This window comes from Phaethon aethereus, assembly GCF_964289735.1.
Source record: "Phaethon aethereus genome assembly, chromosome: 13".
NCBI classification, from domain to species: domain Eukaryota; kingdom Metazoa; phylum Chordata; class Aves; order Phaethontiformes; family Phaethontidae; genus Phaethon; species Phaethon aethereus.
The window spans coordinates 12685146-12698477 of record NC_138589.1 but is presented as its reverse complement, the minus strand read 5'-3'; the positions used below and the strand labels follow the sequence as shown (position 1 = coordinate 12698477).

General features: G+C 43.5%; 1 protein-coding gene across 1 annotated transcript in view; it reads left to right on the top strand.

Annotated features, from left to right (window-relative positions):
• The window catches only part of WTIP (WT1 interacting protein), a gene marked incomplete at its 3' end in the record, with an annotated part of 84329 nt that overhangs the window by 58033 nt on the left and 12964 nt on the right, over positions 1 to 13332 (top strand). Inside the window, exon 3 of the mRNA XM_082005864.1 lies at positions 4228 to 4295. Within this exon, the coding sequence (XP_081861990.1) occupies positions 4228 to 4295 (68 nt within the window). The remainder of the gene's footprint in view (positions 1 to 4227; positions 4296 to 13332) is intronic.

The window sequence follows — 13332 nt, the reverse complement described above, 5'->3', positions numbered from 1 at the left end:
TGACAGCTCTCCCATTCTTTCCTTTTACTTGGCAACACATAGGGGAGAAAAATTGTGCAGGAAGTCAGTGCTAGACACATTTAAATACCAGAGACTCATAAAGTGGTTAAATGTGAAAAGTGATGTTAAAAACCTAGAGCTGATTCTGATTTTGTATATTTTTTTAACAGTTCCAAAAGCCTGCTTTCTTTTGGATGTTTGTCATGTTGGTTGCAAACACCAGTTGTGATCATTCCTTGGGATACAGTAATTTCTAGCTTGCATTTTATTAACTGCTAGATTGTCTACCTGAAACTTTGCACTCTGCTGGAGCATTTGCGAGGTCTCTGCCTCCCACCTCAGGTGGTGGAACATGCTTATCCTGGCGCTTGCTACCCCTGAATGTGTGGATGTCAGTCAAGAAATGTAAAAGTTATTTGCAGCAAGCATTTGTTGTCACCATGAGTGCATAAGCTTCATTTTCTACAGTAAAACAAGGCTCCAAGGAGTACTCGGGGGGGGGGAAGGGCTTCCCTATAAAAGCTAGCAGTATGTGCCTGTGTGCGGGCTGCAGGTTGGGCAGCTTCTGCCCTGTCCTGTCGTGTCCCCCTCACGTTCCTGGCCGACCTGCTGCTTTTCTGGTCTGGTGTGAAGCAGAGCCTCTTCCTCGACACTGTTGAAAACTGGTCTGTCAGGGCAGACGTGCCAAGGTGGGTATCCAGCAGAAGGAGGAAAGAAGCATGGTGTTTGTGAAACCCCGTACTTGTGAACTCTGTGCTAGGCTGCTCGTTATAACTGCTCATTATTATTATAATGAGCTATCAGCAAGTTGCATCAAGTTTTGTCAGAAACTCTTGTCTTTTTTGTTTCAATATTATGAAAGCAAATAGTAACCCAGGCTTGGCTATACTCACTCATTCAAAGGAAAGCCAAGCAGCAGGTTCTGCGTACCAGTGGGCAGGATATTACCTTGTCTAGCTGGCCAGGTGTTTGACTCAGCTGGCTAAAGCAACATCAGGGTTTTTTTGACTTGTAATCTCTGCCTGACTGACAATAATAGGTTACAGCAACACAGAGCAGGCTGGTACTGTGCAAGCCCCCAAGTTACTCCGGGACTATGAGAGGTGAAACCGCCTTGTCCAGTACATCGAGCTCAGGGCAGGTACGCTAACCTCGAGGCGTTGCACCCACCCTGCTGCACGGCTGCCCTGGGGATGGGAGCTACCAACGCTGCATCTCCCTGGGCTTTGTGTCTCCTTGGCCACAACTGCCACGAGGTACTCTGAGTTTGGTGTTTGACCGTGTTCAGTGCTGTCATTTAGCAAACTCTTCTGTAGGGCAAATGGAACATATGTTTTTGCCTTTATTTCTAAAACGTACTATGTAGAAACCAATACAATGCAGCCACAGCTATTTGTGTGATAACTTGCTGTTTCTTGTTTATGAGGTAATTATTGTATCATCCCTGAATGAAATTCTTCTAAGGTACGCGGCCTGTCAATCTTATTAATTTTTTCTAATAACAGTAATTATCATGTGAGCAAGCTGCTTGCCTGCTTTATGAGTTTAGGCAAGTCAGTTCCTTAATAGGTGGCTTGCTTTTTTCAGCTGTGAAGTGAGGAAAAGGGTATTCTTCCTCAGTTTTGAAAGGTGTTGCTCTGTAAGTGCTGTGTAAAACAGAGATGTTTTTATCATGTCAGCTGTATGGAAGGGGAGGCCAGCTGTCTGTGTTTGGCAGGCGAGGGGACTTGCAGAGTGGGGTGTGAGCAGGGGCTCACAAGTTGTACAGTGGCTGAGATGGAGGCTCACAGCTTTGCTGTGCTGGGGTGAGGTGAGGTTGTTTCACATCGCAGGGCAATCAGCTGCCAAACACAACTGATAACATAAGCGTCTTTGAAAGCCAGTCCAAAACATCGGTTTTGCCTTGTTTGCTTTGGGTCATAGGCTTCCCACTTCTTTCCCAGTCCAGGAAATCTCTGAGCCCGTTGGCTTCTGCCAGTGATGCTGTGCTAAGGAAACAGCAGGAGCAGAACTTGGGGCGTTTCTATCAACCTGAGTGCTGCCAGGCTCTGCACACTGTGATACAAAGCAGGATGTACAGGTCCTGGTGCAGCCTCTGCAGTGCCTCGGGAGCTGCTGATGCCTCCCCAAATTGGGGCGTTCCTTTCCTGTAGAGATCCTTCCAGGAACGGAGTTCAGGATTTGTCCCTAATTATCTCTGCTGCTTCTAACCGCAGTGGGTGTGTGGTGAGGGTGATGGCCAGCGCTTCTCCACCTGAAACAAACGCCCAGGCTCTGCACCAGTGGTGCGTGTGAGCAAGGTGGAAGTGCTGCATCAGCACGTCCAAGGCAAGTCCGTGTTCTGGTTGCAGCCACATCGTTTTCACCATCTAAAGACAAGTTGTGTATCAAGGCTGGGTCTGGCAGAGCCAATATGTCCTTTAAAAAGCCATTCTGGCCTCTTCCCTTGTCTTCCCTCCCTTCTATTTACCTTTCCTATACCTTTTGCTGGAGAGGTTTAAAAACAGCTTGGATAAACAGGAGGGAAGATGTAGAGGCAGTAGCTCCTCCATCAGTTGAAAGAAGCCCTGTGACCCCCTGATTGCTGTACCAGCCCTGTGCCTTCTTTCGGTGATGTGTGGGACAGACCAGTTTTACCTAAGAGTCCCAGAGGAGATGGAGCAGTCCCAGTGTATTGCCTATACCACCAGGCTTCTGGTCCCCACCAGAGCTACCAGGCAGCTGGAAAGACAAACAAGAGCTGACTCCACCTACCAGCAGTATGGAGACAGCAGCCCGTGAGATCGACAGCCCAAGAATGTGCACACAAAAGAAGCATTTCCCTCGGCCACGACAGTAAAACCGCCAGACAACCACATGCAGCATGTGATTTCCCAAAAGCATCAGCCCAGATCCCAACTTCTTTGTGCCACACACTGTTTCCCAGGATCGGATCACAGTGGCAACGTGTAAAAGGCACTTTCAAGCACTGAAAATTAATCATATTTTCCTCAACGTTGTTTATGGAAACCGTGGAGAGCACTCCTGCCCCTCGGTGCCTGGCCAGCTGGCTCAGCTTGCTGGCCCTTGGAGTCAAACCCTCTGCAAAGATGGGCGGTGTTTATGGTGGAGCTACTACTCTGCCTCGGTAGATATCCAGGCTTATTCTGTGGAGTAAAAGCTTCGGCAGTGATCTGGGAGGGTCATCTGTTGACCTGTAAATACAGAGCCTCTTGCCCTCTTCCTTGCTCTGTGTCACTGCTAACAGCAGCTGGTACGCAGCCCCTAAGAGGCACCATGCCATCTGCTTGCCAAGGCTGCAAATGGCTTGCAAGAGCACACAAATGTTTGGGAGCTTTGGCCAGTGGGACTCTGGCACAGAGTGGAAATCAGGTGAGTCGGGATGAGTGCAGTTTCCCTTCTTCCTCTCTGGTTTTACACTGATAAAATGGTGTTGCTTTCAGTGGAGCAGCTCTGGTGTAAAATAAATCTGATCTGCTGTATCTAAAAAATGGTTGGGCTTGGTGGTTTTTGAATTCCTGGTTCTAATCCTTTTTGTTGGGACTCTCTGGAGTTTGTTGCACATTTCTTAGCTGTAAAGGGAGCCATTAGTTAACGATGATCACAGGCTTTGTTAATAGAGTTCTGCAAGTGCTAATGAAATGGCAAATGTTCAAATTTGAAAATTAAATCTCATGTTTTCAATGTGATTTTTCTGCCCTTCCCTCCATCACGTGTGCCTTGTTCTGCTTTAGTATCGCAGGGAGCTGTCGGTGTAGTTGCTGTGGCATTGATTAATGTATTAGTAATTTTAAAGGTGACAGGAACATCCATATGCAGTATTCCTTGTTTGGTCCTTTGGAGACAAAGACATTGCTGATGTTGATTGCAGCGGATGTATGCCTGCTGTGATTTCACCTGCTAAGAAAATTGTCTTGATTTACAAATGTGCCTTTCCCCCAAGAATAATTTTTGGGTTTAGATTTCAATTTTCCAGGAACTGGTTTCAGCTGGGTTCCATAACCTCCACTTAGAAGCAACATTTAGTTGACGAGGAATTTGTAATATGGCAGCGTGGAACCGAGAGCCTAACCCTCACCCACGTCTCTGGATGGACCCTCCGGGGAGGAGAGGGGCCAGGAACTGGCCATGCAGACAGGCGCAGCAGGGTGTGCTTTTCGCTTTCCATCCTGAACGACTGGATCTGGGGACAGTGCACAAAATTCTGATGGCACCGTATTTTAACAGGGAGAAGACTACGAGGAAAAGCATTCTACAACGTCAATGGCAAGGTGTACTGTGAAGAAGACTTCCTAGTAAGTAAGATTTCAGGCATTTTTAAATTGTTTTTAAACCAAATTGTTCTTTTATATTGGCTTGTTTGCTTTGAGAGATGGCTTAGTCATCCGGGGCCTCCTGCCAGTGCTGGAATTGGGAAGCATTTACTACTAACTCCATAAAGGCAGGATCAGACCCTTGGTTTGAAGTGGTGGCTATGAAACCAAGTACATAACTGTCCATAAGCCATCACAAAGTGTAAATTATGAGAATAAACACTGGAGCTGCTCAAGCTTGGGACTTGAATTGCAGCCACAAAGCCTCGCCTGCCAAGCTAGAGCTCAAAGTCAAACATCTGGGGAATACCAATCATAACAAGAGGGGAGACGTTTTTGACTGGAGCACGTCATCGCTGTATACAATGTTGCTTTGTTGCAGGCGCAGTTTTAATCACTGCTCTGCTCGGAGTGATGTGGAGCTGCATTGTGATGAGCTAAAAACTGTTAGCCACGGAGGAGCAACTAATTTTCTCTTCATGCGCCCAGAGCTTTTATAAATGCTTTACTTTAATAGAGACTGAGTCGTGAAAAGAAAAATGAAGCTTGTTTCTGAGCTGTGTTGTTCCAAAAATAAAATATTTGTGCAATTAAGGGTGAGGATTGTGTAGTACACAGAAATGATTTGATAAGTGTCAGACCATGTATAATTAAGAGGATGGCATGGCTGGGAATTGAAGTTAGAGAGGAATGATATATTTTAGCTTAGAGGATGATGGATTGGAGAATCAGTATGTTGCATTTATACCACCTTTATTTATAGAAATACCATTCATTTAGAAGCTTGGGTCTTCCAGCATGACTTTCCATTTCTAAAAAAATATATGGCCATGCTTTTTGCAAAGGAATTATTCAAAGTGTATCCCACAACCAAAATGTTACTGGCAGTTCAGAGTGCGTAAATGCATTTCTCATCAATGCAATCCATAAAAATCACGGCCATTCCTAAAATATAAGCCATATTTGCCTTCATGTGTTACACCTTTACTCTCAGCCTACCACAGCTGGAGCCTGTTGAAAGAGCAAATTGTGTTTTGTGCAGAAAATAAATTTCTTGTTATAATTGAAATCTGTTACTGTTTTGCTTGCATTTTGGAGAGAAAATTTTCTCCCTTGCTTTTTTCCAGCTCTTTCTTTCCTGTGTCTGCAGAAGTACAGGGAGAGGGAGAAGACGTGGGAGTGTGAGATGGAGGGGCTCAAACCTTTGAGATTTTTATTTTAGAATTTAGTTTTCCCGTGAATCAAAATCGTTCATCCAGACTTAATGATATGATTGTTGTTATTAGCTTGTAATTTCAACCTAAACATGAGAATTTTAAATCTAAAAATCTCAATCTTGTGGAGAACACTTAGTTTTCGTGGGCGGAACCTCTTCAGATCTTAGACATGTTCTGTAGTAGGCTTTTGAAGGGAGATACTTGCAGTGATTTTCCCAAGAAAACTGAGGTTAAGGACCTGATAGGAATAAACTTTCTGCAAGTTAGGGAACTGTTGGGACATTTAAGGCACAGATTTAAAAGCCCAAACCTCCCACAGGTATGTCTTAGCAGATTCCCAGTAGCACAGAGGGATAGGAGAGAAGCAGACCAAGGGACTCACTGCTGGCTAAGTCAGCAAAAGAAATAAAATTCTGATGTTGTCCCTGCCCGTGTTAAGCCAGCTGCTTCACAGAAAGTGTTTTCATCTTCTCTCAGCTTCCCCTGAGCAAATGTCATAGCAAAAATACTAGGTATTGTCTTGTTTCCCTAATGAAATAAAACACCTTTGTCTATTTTAGAGTTCTGTGACAAAGAAAGCTAAAAGCAAAGTAGCAGTTAAAAAGGAAATTATTTTAACTATTTCATATCCCTAGGTATTGCACCTAACAACTTGGAAGCCCCAATCCTCTCTAAAAAGAGAGGGTTTCAGTCCAAAGCAGATAGCCAAATGTTTTTTCTGTATAACTGAGAATTGCAGTCTCTACTGTAACTCCAAATCTTAGTGCAGCTTTATATTTGGATTCCCTGCTGACAGTATGGTAGTGGGATGTTAGGGAAGCGAAAGACTAAAAGTGTAAAAAAAAAAAAAAAACAAACCCCAAACAACAGAAAAATTGCTTGAGGGTGAATTATTTGTTCACAGTCCCACCAAAGCAGCAGTGGTCTGCATGAGCCCCCCTTTGGCCCTCCCAGCAAGAGGCATGCTGATGGGAAGCAGCTGACTTGCAAATGTTATGCCAGTGGCTGCAGCCTCCTTGCTACCTGGAGGAGAGCCTGTCCCCTTCCCACCCTCAACAGGCAGCACGGGGCAGGGCTTGAGGGCTGCGATGCTTGCAGAGCTCTGTCCATCCCCACTGGTGTCTCTGTGTATCCCATTAATTTGCTGCAAGTGCTTCTTCCCCGTCATCCCTGGCATTGTACTGCAGTAAATAGCACATGAACCATGATGGGCAGAAAAGCGGAACTGGTTCTTGCTGTGAACCAGTCAATGTAGGAAATTTTAGGGAAGAATGGATATTATTTGTGGTTTTCTTCTTATTGTTAACTGTTGCAAATGTTTAACATCCTATAGATGTCAGTATTTTAAGTCTCCCGCAATACTGCTGTTTTCTGTGTCGGAACGGCTCCTGCCAGAGCAGGCTCCAGAACTGTAGTTGATGGCTCATATGGGATACCTGGTTCTTTAACTCCCACTCCCTCAAGACAGATCAGCTCTTTCTGTCTATCAAAGGTGATACACGGAATTCACTGCAATATTATGTATGGTCCTTGAAGCCAAGACCATTGGCAATGAAGAAAAGCCATTATCTGATCTTATAAATGCTTGGCACCTGTTGTCAGAGCAGGCTTGCCCTCCTTGGCTAAACTGTCCCTTTCCAGGTTCAGCATAGTGCTGGTGCCAGCCGCTCCAGGGTGTGTCTGTTCCACCCCAGAGGCAGTTGCATGTCAGCACTGAAATGCTGTGTGGGTCACAGTTTTTTAGAGAGCTCAGTTGTCACTTGAAGCATAGTGAGTGCCAGAGAGCTTTAGCTACCAAGCTGTTAAAAAAAAAAAAATTAGTCCATAAAAGTGTGACATGAGGAGCTGCTAGCATCAAGCATTCAAAATCTGGCCCTTTCTTTGAAAAGTGCTTTTGATTTCTGGACAAAAGGTGTTAGAGAAACGTAGATGTTATCGTTGATTATGAGCAATTTCCATTGCGCAGCCATAAAGCTATCCAAAGCACAGATACACCCGTCAAAACCTTTGGCAATAGCCGCAAGGTACATTCTTCTTGCAAATAGTTTTCCCACATGTTTGCTCTTATTGAGGGCACAGATTATCTTTCTCTGAATCAGGAGGCTTATTTTGTTCATTCCTTCCAGGGAAAAAGTGCTAGAAGCTTTTAGACCCACATGTGGAGTTGTAGATGGGGAAGGGATGCCATATGCCTCAGTCATCCTTGCGAGAACGGTGCCAGCCTTGTGTGTGTGGTAGCAAATCAATGGGTGAGTGCTGGTAAACCCTCACCACCTGGAGGACATGGCATACCTCTTCCTCCTTTGTTTATTTTTGCCAGCCTCCTGCTTCTAGCCCTGATTAGCTGCAGATTCTCTCAGTGCTTAAACCCAAGCCATATTGACTAAATGTAGTGAATGAATCAGATTTAAAAAAAAAAAAAAAATCCACAGACAATTCCACTTCAGTAGCGATATTGCATGCTACTGAGTGTAAGGAGCACAAAGAACAAAAGCAAACCCCCAAACTTTTCATTGCTTTGCTTTAGCTCCAGGGAAGATCCAGTTACTCTCTTTCATGCCACCTTAAGGTAGCGAGTCCAGCAATACCCAAGTCTTGCCTCAGCCCTGTTAGGATAGTTGTTTCATGAAAGGAAATAAAACAAATGACAGTTTAATCCTTCCCTGAAAGCTCTTAGGACACTGATGGCTAACTAGCCATAACAGGGACACTGTTCCTGGTGAAGTGAACAAAAAATAAATGCCTTACTGTATAATAAATAATCTTAGTCAGATGTTCTTGTTCCATTTTGTTGATAAATTGCTGCATAATCACGGGTGAAGGAAAAATAGCTCAGTAATTTTAATTTGTCTTTCCTCTTCAATGCTTAAATATCATGTAAAGAAATTTAAAAGAAATTTCTATTTTTCTTGGCAAAAAAGACTTTAAAGATGTCACCAAAGCAGTCTGAATCTTAGATGTATTATCTCTTTCTTTTTCTTCTTTTTGATAGGCTTTTCCTTTTTCTCTTGAGGTAATGAACATTATTGAGTGGGGGTCCAGTAGAGGTTAAGAAATGGGAGAATTTCCCTCCAGGGAGTAGATGAGAGGGAAAATGAACCTCGTGACAGATGTTAGTTACATTGCTTAATGCACTACTGGAAGACACTCAGATGCTCTGGAAATAACCTATTACAGACACCACAAGCTGCAGTGCATAGCATTAAGGTCATCCAAAACTTCCCCTTTTAAGATTATCTCTTTCACTGTCTTATAACTTTGCCAAATTTTAATCATTTAGGCTGAACTTCTTCATGCCAGGTTTTTGCCTCCGGCTAACTTTGCTGTCATTAGCTGTTGAAAGTTTCATCTAAAGCTGTTCATCCATTTCAGTGAGTAAGACTGGAGGAAGATCTGTCACTTTGCCCATAAATCCTCAAAGAGAAAGGCTCTAAAAACTTTGTTTTGCACATGCCAACCATGAAGAGAGACTTAGCGCATTGCAAGCCTCTAGGAGGCCTTTGGGTGTCCCCTTTCTGCCCTTCCCAGCCCCTCTGGTTGCATGCTGGTGCCTCTGTGGCACCCTGCCCTGACCTCGTTCCCTCCTGCTAGGGAGAGGCAATGGCAGAAGGAGGGGAGGCAGCCCACAGCCCCGACAGAGCTGTGCCTTGCAACCCTACAGGCTGCCTCTCAAGTCTTCCTTCTCCTCCTGGTCCAGTCTACACTGGGGTTTATGACCCTTCTCTGCCCTACACCAGTGACTGGTACCTGCACAGGACACTTTCCTGCTTGTTACACCTGTGGCCTCTTTGCTCCAGAGCTGGCCACTGCGACACATAAGTTGGTTACAGAGAACATGCACAGCCTTGTCTTATATCCACAGCTGTAAAAATTTCAATGATTTTAAAAATGCGAAAGGATCAGGGTGTGCAAGACTCATAGGGAGGTGACAAATGGAAATGATCAGACTTTGTGGGGGAAAGCGACAGGATGTTAACAGAGGACTAGATGGGTGATTGGCAGTTCATGAGAGCAGGGCTTGCACCTCGATCTCCTGTAGCACCAAACCCAACAAGACCCTTACCCTAATTTGGGCCCCTGGGCATGGCTGCAATGTAAATATTAATAGCAATGAGACTATTTTTCTCAGTTTGTGCATGTGCTGTTTTCAAAGCCTGGCAGTATGGGAAATGGCCCATCCCACTTGCTGGGACCCTAGGAAGATCGTTTTTATTTAGTGTAATGGAGGCTGGTGTCAGCTGGAGTCAGAGGTTTGATTTTCCATTTCAGTGAGTATATATGTTTGGAGATCTCCCCTGGGAGGTGAGCACTGGGACTAGTGCATTAGTCAGAGCGCCCACTGCTGCTAAGCGAGACTCTCAGAAAAAATAGACTCGGTTGAAAAGGTAAATGATTGAAGTTGCAGCTTGTGTCCATTTCATATCTAATGGGAATCACAGAGCAAATGGAGTTCTAGGTAACTGTGAGCATGTTGTATTTAGGAGACTTGCTATTAAAATGCATACTCCAGTCAGAGAACACACAGACATGGGTGTTCATTGATATGTTTAACAGCATGGTGGAATCAAAGCTTGGAAAGGGATTTGCTGCAATATTCCTGATGTACGGATGTGTAAGGAAGTCAGTGAGTGTGTTCAAGGTGCTGATGGCTCTTGGTTGGGACAGGAGGTGCTTTCAAGTTCCAGAGGCATCGTGAATGCTGAGTGTTGCTGTGCTCCTAAATACCGTCACTGAAAACAAAGGCGAACAGATTATAGCGCGTTACTGTAATCGGCGCACGAGGGAGTAAAGTTCATGTTGTTACTTATGCGTGTCTCGCTTCAGCCCCTCCCTGCCAAAAAAATTTGAATACTTTCCTTCCTTAGTTTTTCCTAAGTTTGTAGTATGCTAGGGGTCCTGGTTTTATTTTATAAATGAATTTTACAGTAATGATCATTAATTGGAGTATTACGAGTTGAAGTGTTGCATCAAACCTAGCGATGGGTTTAAAATTCAAATTTCAAAATATTTAGGGACAGTTAAGTAATGATTGGTCTCTGCACTTTGAACTTGAGTGGGAATCGGCATTGAAGAGTGTGTAGAGCTGGCAGTTTGGGTTCACCTCGCATTGCAACATAATACTGTAGTGCGGTATCCTGTATCAAGAAATTACAAGTCCATTGAAGCTGGTGGCAGAAGTCCCATTGACTTCAGAGGGGTCTGGATTTTATCCCAGGAATTCATCCCAGAGGAAAAATTTTTAAAGCTAGGGCCCATATAAAAATGTTGGCACCAAGGCTGACAAACTAAGGGTGAATGCTGCAGAGACTGCGCAGCATGGCAAACTGCAAGTCTGCTAATTGAAGGAAATTGTTGTTTTGAAACAGGAGACCAGCTGGAGTCCAGAAAAATATCTCAAGTTTATAAAAGAGGAATACACAGGCAGTACCTAGACCCAGGTGATAATGTAGATAAACATAATGTGATGAAATGTCAATGTTTCAGTATGGTCTGTATTCAGTAAGCGGATGCTTGGCATTTCCCGAAATGGGTTATGGATTGTTAAATGGGTCACAGGAATCACTCTCAGGGCCATGACAAAATAGGCAAGGAAAGACAAAGATTTTTTTTTTTTCCTTAGATTTTTCAGTATGGAGTAACTTTTACAACTATCCTGTACTTTACATTTGCTAGTGGAATGTTTTGAAGAGTGTGTTACAAAGTCTGGTTGGTTTCATGCCAGATAGTAACTCCCCTACTTCCTCTTGAGGTGGTAATCCAAAAAGTCAGATTATCCCATTTTTCTTAATATTGCATTGAAAAGTAAATTACAATAACTGAAGCACACTGAAAAGAACTAGAGCTCTTTGTAATTATGTGTAACTCCTGCCAAACACTTGTAAGCAGACAGCATTAATTTTTTTCTATGAGAGAGTTAGGAAAAAAACATGTGAGAAAGTGGTGTGTTTCTACTTCTGTAGTAAATGTTGGTATTAGTTGCTGTTATGTTTTGAATAAAATCCAGGTGGGTTTTTTTTTCGAGGAAGAGATGTTCTAAAGTAGACGTTTCCTTTCACAGTATACATAATAGATGGTAGCAGTGACAATAAATAACCCACAGCAAGAGTATAGTGCTGTGCAATATGAAGTGCTGTACGATGTGAATCAAGTTAATAGATTTTGGTCTGTATGATCTGATGTGGGGTTAAAGTTCTTGCTTCAGGCTTTTTTCTTGATCATTGTCGCTGCAAAGCATCTACAGGAGTTTGTTTAAGGAAAATCAAGGTAAGAAAATCATTATTGGCTCTTAATTAATCACACAGAAAGTAGCCTTGGTGAGTGCTTACACATGGGTCTCCGTGGGCTCTCTAGGAAGTAGATGGCTATTTTCTTCTCAGGCTATAAAATGCCTGACTGCTACCAGCTGAATTCCTGATTTTTGGCAGAGTTTTGTCTGTGGACAGGCCAACTGTTAAACTCTGTGCAGAACGTTTAAGTCCCTCCTTGCCCTACGCATGTCCTTCAAACGTAACAAAGTAGAAATGCAGAAGCACAAAGGTAAACTGCTGTGGTAGTGTTTCCTTGCTGGCAGTAAGACAGAGTGAAGGAACAGGGTATATGAAAGGGTTTCAGTGAGATGAAGAGTAAAGTTCTGCACTATTTTCCTTTAGTTTAATCTCTGCCACCTGCCATGAGGCTCTCGTATCTTTGAGCCTGAGAAGGCCCCATTTTGTTCAGTTGAGTTTAATCGCAGCATTTAAATATGTGTGTAAAAAAACAACAACAAAACCCCATCTGCATGAAACCAAATTTGATATTCTCTCCCTCTCTTAACGTGATCCCATGAATTTCTTGCATTGTTGTGTCCCATGTACTAAGGGTCCCATGCAGAGAGCAAACAATAAAGCAGTGAGAAGACAGATGCTCTGCTAATGGGAAACCAAGGAGAAGAGAGTTGTGAGGGATTACAGGCAGCCTGGGGTTGGAATACATTATTAGCATAGCACCCAATTCAGAAATTAGTTTTCAGAATTAAATGCCTGAAGCATTTTGGCAAAAACTCCTGATCATCCTTCTCAAAAGCCCTTAAAGCATAAAAGAGTAGGAATCTCAAGTCTAGGCTGAGCGATAGCATTTGGTGACTTTGCAGTGCTGTTACAGTGAATGGTAGCTTTTATGGCTTCATACCATTACCAGGGCAGCAACTGCCACACCTACTGAAATGTAACCCACTCGATCTGCTCACACAAACCTTTAGCAGGTTTTGAACATCCTCATCAAAGAAGAAAATGGGCCTGAATGAGATTCCAGGGTCTGTTTCCAGGAGGAGGGTTTTGTTCTGTTGAGTGCGTAACAGCAGGGAAGTGCATCAGCCTCTCCTTGGGCACGGTTAGGCATGCGAAGGAGAAGCAGCGACATGTCTTTTCAAAGATCTGACATTGCCTAAGGTAGAAAGTTTGGGTCCTGAAGCCTTTTTCAGGCATGCTATTTTCTGAATGTTTTTGCTTTTGATAATCATGATGAGAACGTCAAACTTTGAAAGAGCCTGAGTAGACAACCAAGATTAGTTTACAGGACTGAGGGCAGACAGGAGAAATTGTTTCTCATAGTACTTGGTGGGATTATCCTCCATGCATAATTGTTCATTATATGCTCAAAATTCATTGTTAATTTCTTTTGGATATATTGCACATTAGACAGAAGAGTTATAAACCACAAGATTATCACAGGAGGACACTAACAGGGCTAAATATTCAGGACAGAAGGGGACTTGTTTTCCTCTTACATTGAAACAAAGCCTCTTAGACAGAATCATTAGAGAT